At 39.2% G+C, this 6,084-nt stretch overlaps 1 protein-coding gene across 1 annotated transcript; it reads right to left on the reverse strand.

Moving 5' to 3' along the window:
• Window positions 1-626: 626 nt before the first annotated feature.
• LOC109568902 (olfactory receptor 51Q1-like) lies at window positions 627-1,589 on the reverse strand. Its single transcript, XM_019974267.2, has one exon. It carries the CDS (start codon window positions 1,587-1,589, stop codon window positions 627-629), a length of 963 nt encoding a protein of 320 aa, XP_019829826.2.
• Between the last annotated feature and the right edge of the window lie 4,495 nt (window positions 1,590-6,084).

Raw genomic sequence — 6,084 nt, forward strand, 5'->3', positions numbered from 1 at the left:
GGATGACAGAGGATGAGATGGTTGGATTGCATCACTGACTCAGTGGACATGGTTATGGGTGAACTCCAGGAGTTGGTGATGGACAGGGAGGCCTGGTGTGCTGCAGTTCAGTTCAGTTCAGTCGCTCAGTCGTGTTCGACTCTTTGCAACTGCATGGACTGCAGCATGCCAGACCTCCTTGTCCATCACCAACTCCTGGAGTTTACTCAAACTCATGTCCATAGAGTCAGTTCATGGGGCTGCAAAGAGTTGGACATGACTGAGTGATTGAACTGAACTTAACTGAATCAGCATTTAGAGTTTATAAAGCAAAATATTGTATTATATTATGTGTTTAAAAACAACATCATTATAAAGAAAGCAAAAAGGAAGTATATATTGAATTATGGTTTTAAATATTTTTCCTCAAAGTCATATGGTTAGTGAAGGGCAATAGGTGCTTTAAAAACTTATGTCTTTTAATTTCCATTAAAAGAAATTTTGATTTCTCTTTATTTACATCAGAAGTTTCTTATACAATGTTATTCTTTCCCCTATCAATGCTACTTACAGTTTTGATGGTACTTGGCCCTGCTCTTGACTCCATCTTCATAATAAAATTATTCCCATTACCTCAAATCCAGGCCTTAATGCATTTTCCTCTGGAAGAGTAGATGGAAGATTCCCTGGTGGATCTGCTTAGTCTTTACACTGTAAATGATGGGGTTCATCACTGGAGGTGCCAACAGGTAAATATTGGCCATGATAACATGAACTAGAGGAGGGGCATGCTTGGCAAATTGATGGGTTATAGACACCCCAACCATGGGCACATAGAGGACCAGAACAGCCAGCATGTGGGACAGACAGTTATTGAGGGCCCACAGTCGCTCAGCCCGTGAGGCTGTGCCCAAGATACTTTTCAGGATGAGGGTGTAGGAGAGCACAATGAGCAGAGGGTCCATCCCAATAATGAGCAAAACTACAGCAAAAGCACACAGGTTGTTGACTCGGATGTCAGCACAGACCAGGCGAATCATGTCCTGGTGGAGGCAGTAGGAGTGAGAGAGAAGGTGGGAGCGGCAGAAGGGCAGGCGCTTGAGTAGGAAAAGGGAGGGAAGAATGGCCAGAACACAGCGGCAAAGGATGGCTAGCCCCATCCTGCCAATGACACTGTTGGTGAGGATGGTGGCGTAATGGAGGGGGCGGCAGATGGCCACGTAGCGGTCAAAGGACATGGCCAACAGGACTGAAGATTCCATAAAAGAGAACGCATGGAGAAGGAAGAATTGGGCAAAACGGCCCTCAAAACTGGTCTTCTGATTGTTAAACCAGAGGAGCTGCATGACTGTGGGCAGCGTGCTGAGGGTGAGACCCAGGTCAGTGAGGGCCAGCATGGAGAGGAACAGGTACATGGGCTGGACGAGGAATGGCTCTATGCGGATGACAGTGAGAATGGTGGTGTTTCCTATGATGGAGATGGTGTAGAGGCAGCAGCAGGGGATGGAGATCCAGATGTGGTAGGCCTCAAACCCAGGGATGTCTGTGAGGATGAAGTAGAAGGGGTCTTGGGTGGTGTTAGCCATGCTTGATGAAGGCAAAACCAGCATCTGTGTGTTCTGCATAAGAATTCCATCAGTGTGTTACTGCCATAGCGACATCTTCTATTCAGTCCAGGCCCCAAATATGTGTCTAGGATTGTTCTAACCCCATGGAGCAATGCACCAGTCAGAACACTAACAACAGAACTGTGGTTCTTACTGCCTTACATTCTTATTTACAGGGACCTTTTGGGGACTTCCCTGGTGGTTCAGTGGCTACAACTTCATGATCCCAATGTGGGAGACTGGGCTTGATCCCTGGCCAGGGAAGTAGAGCCTGCTTGCTGCAACTAAGTGTTTGCATGTTGCAACTAAAGACCCGCATGCTATAAAGAAGATCGGATATGCTGCAACTAAGACCTAGTGCAGCCAAATAAACAAACATTTTTTAACAAATAAATTTTAAAAATAAAATCACCTATTTTTTTCAACTTTCATGCCTGACCCTATACACTAAAATTTAGCATTATTCTTCCTCTAAATCTTGTTACACACCTCCCACCTGCTCATGTATAAATATATATGTACATACAGAACTTACATGGGATTCCCAAGTAGCGTTAGCAGTAAAGAACCTGCCTGCCAATGCCAGAAACATAAGAAATGCAGGTTGAATCCCTGGATCAGGAAGATTCCCTGGAGGAGGGAACGGCAATCCACTCCAGTATTCTTGCCTAGAGAATCCCATGGACAGAGGAGCCTGGTGGGCTAAAGTCCACAGGGTCACAAAGAGTCAGGCACGACTGTGGTGACTTAGCATGCCCACACATAAACTTGTACATATGCATTTTCTAAGTGAAACTTCTCTCATCCACATTTCAAATAACTTTTCTAGTAACCAAATCCAGAGACTTATTTCAGTTAATCTTGTATTTGACACACAGAAAAATAAGCTTCTGCTAACTACTTCCTTCTTTTCAGTTAAATGGAGCTATTATCAAGAAAATAAATTATGGCCACATCCCAGTATTTTGTTTGAGCAACTGTATGGTTCCAAGAGTCAGATATGACTTAGCGACTAAACTACCACCATATGGATTATAGTCCCAATTACTTTTATTTGGCACATTAGAAGAAGAGACGGGGGAAAGATTACTGGCTTGGTTTGTGCATGCTGAGTTTAATGTTCGTAGGAGCTATCTAAGAGAAACGACAACTAGGCAGGTGAATATAAGGCCTAAGAAACAGAAAAGTTCTGTTGAGCATTTTCAGAGTCTTGGGCATATTTGTAGTAGCCAAGAACCTGGAAGTTGATGTGATCATCTTGGCAAGAGATAGGGAGAAAAATGAAGAAGGTTGAGGCGAGATCTAGATAAAAATGCAAGATTTAGCAGTAGGGTAGATGTAAAAGATAAACTAAAGGAATCTGTGAAAGACTGCCAGTAGAAGTAAGTAAAATACAAGGGAAATGGTAGTCACAGAGGCCAAGCAGGTAAAGAATGTGGTCCATAGTCTAGTGCTTTGTGGATATTCAATAAAATACCTACTAGAAAGCGTCTATATAATTTAGGGGTGTAAATGCTAGTAGTAATCTTTTGGAAAGACATTTCTGTAGAGCAATGGGACAAGAAGCTAAATTAAAGTGGTTTGAGAAGTGAATTAATATGATGGATTGGAGACAGTTTCCATATGTCATGTATTCTAAAGGGGAAGCTATACTGTCCCTAGAAGATTAATAAAGACTTTTACTCTTTAAATACAAGGGTGAATGTAACTTGAGGAAATGAATGACAACTGATGTTTGAAGTGCACTGAGAAAGAAAGCTGTGACCCTTCTTGTGAGGAGATACAAATAGCATTTAATGGGTTCCTAGTATTTGTGGAGTCTACTCAAACTCCCTGTAAAGTGCCCATAAATGCCAAACTAAAAATCCTTCAAAAATCATTACACTCATGAATTTAGAAAATAATTCAAAATTAAATTAGGGGAAAAGGGAAAATAAAGATGAGTAAAATGAAGGAATTTTTCAATTAGAAAACCAAAAAGATAAACGTTCAAAAATTATGTATTTGAAAGGATCTATGTAATCTGAATCCCTCTAACAAATCTGATAAAGAAAAAGAAACACAGGCAAACATTTAGAAATGAAATACAATGAAAGAAGTAAAACTGTTGAAGAATTGTGGAGGTCAATAAGAGGTCACCGATAAAATTTTAAATAATAGAAATTATTTGTAGGACTTAAACTATAAACCAAAAGACAGGCAGTCAGGACAAAGGTTTTTTAAACTTAGCACTGAGTACTAATGGACTTGATTAATATAGCTGAGGTATTAGAAACACTTTCTAAAATATTCTAAGTAAAGAACATGCTAATCAGAGAGATGCCTGGTCTTTATGGAAGCATAAAGGAAAGAACATTGTAGGTACAAATGGTGATGGTACCTATTCAAATACTCAGGTCCAGACTCACTTTTGTGCTTTCTTATTCCTTCAGTGTTTCTACGGCCTTTAGTCTCTACTCTGGCTGAGTGTGGTTTTAAGCCCCTGAAGACCCCGGGCTAGATTGTAAGAGATGGATGAAGAAACCTCTGAAAGAATCTTATAGGAATATGAGGACTGTGCTCTGAGACTTCAGGCCCCAAGGGCCAGAACCAGGAAAAATAACAGTAAATATAATAGCTAACTTTTACTGAGTGCTCAACATGTACCAACCACTGAGCTAGCCAACCCATGGAAATGTGTAAATTTTGTGAGGTGATGTGAAAAAGACATAGCCTATGCTCTGGCAGATTTACTTTTTTTCCTCAGCAATCAGTTCCCTTCTGCTTACTACAGTAAGAGAGGAACTATTAAGTTGGACTAGAGCTGCCCTTCGATGTTGTCATCTTGAATGTGATTAAACTCAGTTTTGATACAGCTAGAAGATTTGGGCAAAGATATCCCAGATCTCTTGATAGATTCAGAAGTCAGAGAGGCAAAATAGATTTTTTTTTTTTCTCTTGGGGTCTTACAGATATTAACCTTAACATACATTATATTTTACTTCTTCCCTAGAAAGAAATATCTAGAGGGAATTGACCTAGGGTTTTATGTGTGAATTTATTTAGAGTATGCTTTTCTCCAGACAGTGGAAATCAGCAACTGTTTAGGTATTCACTGTGAAATCTGTTGTTTCCTACAACCAAAGGCAGTGTTTCCTGCAAATGTGGCTTATCTTTGTGATTCCTCCTGCGTCTGGCTTACTTGACTTTTGAGAACTTTTTGGTTCCAGGAATGACCCCTCCCACAGGAGACACGGATTTGATCACTGGGTCAGGAAGATCCTCTGGGGAAGGGAATGGCTTCCCACTCCAGTATTCTTGCCTTTAGAATTTCATGGACAGAGGAGCCTGGCGGGCTACAGTCAGTGGGGTCACAAAGAGTCAGACATGACTGACTGACAAACACTATTGAGTATTTAATTTTAGTTATTTGTAATTTTAGTATTCCCATTTAATTTTTAATAGCTTGCAATTATATTGCTTAAATTCTACATCTTGAAACTTAAGTCCTAGGCTATATTAATCAAAATTATTTTAATGTCTGTGTATGCTAACCCCAATACCTGTATCATCTGTGGATCTAATTTTTTTTTTAATCTCTTAATTTATGTTCAAATTTTGTACTTTGCATTCCTGTTTAGGTTTTAATAAATGTCATGAAAAAATATGAGAATAATTTGAAGTGTCAATTAATAGTTATTAATAGTTATTTCCTGCTGAGAGTATTTAATTTTCCTTTTGGTTAGAGTGACCAACCACTCCAATTTGTGGCTGAAGGATTTTCTAGGATATGGTACTATCTGAGATACAGTTAGGAAAGTTCTGAAAAACTAAATTGGTTGGTTACCCTAATAGTTACAGACAGAAGAGTAAAATTATGTAGTGAGTTGACTTTATAAAGAAAACTAGGGATTTCCCTGGTGATCCAGTGGTTAAGATTTCACTTTCCAATGCAGGGGGTGTGGATTTGATCCCTGGTTGGGGAACAAAGATCCCACATGCCTTGCAGACAAAAAACCAAAACATAAACTAGTAGGAATATTGTAACAAATTCAAAAAAGACTTTAAAAATAAAATAAAGAGAAAAGAAAATGTTTTTTATTTATTTATATAAAATAAAATATTTGTTAGTCTAGCTTGTTTCTAAATTTCTCTATTTTCTGAGATAAAAATAAATGCCTGGGCATTTATTAGTCCCCTCATTCTTGGAGATAGTTGTATTTTTTTCCTCTTTGCAATACAGCTCTTTGAGAATGCTGTAAGTGCTTCTGGTTTTAAGTTATTACTTCTGAACTGACAGATCCCTTAAGTGGGAGAACTGCACAAAAACAGCCGCACTCTTCCATGTCTCTCTTGTATTTGGAATCTTATCCTTTACATCTTCCTGGCACTGGATGCTCTCTCTGAAGTCATTTACAAAACATTTCTTTAACTTTTCTAATCATTCTTGACAAGAGGATTGGTCTGAAACAAATCAATATTCTCTTGATGAATGTAAAAATGCCTATATTTCATGCAG

This window comes from Bos indicus, chromosome 15, assembly GCF_029378745.1.
Source record: "Bos indicus isolate NIAB-ARS_2022 breed Sahiwal x Tharparkar chromosome 15, NIAB-ARS_B.indTharparkar_mat_pri_1.0, whole genome shotgun sequence".
NCBI classification, from domain to species: domain Eukaryota; kingdom Metazoa; phylum Chordata; class Mammalia; order Artiodactyla; family Bovidae; genus Bos; species Bos indicus.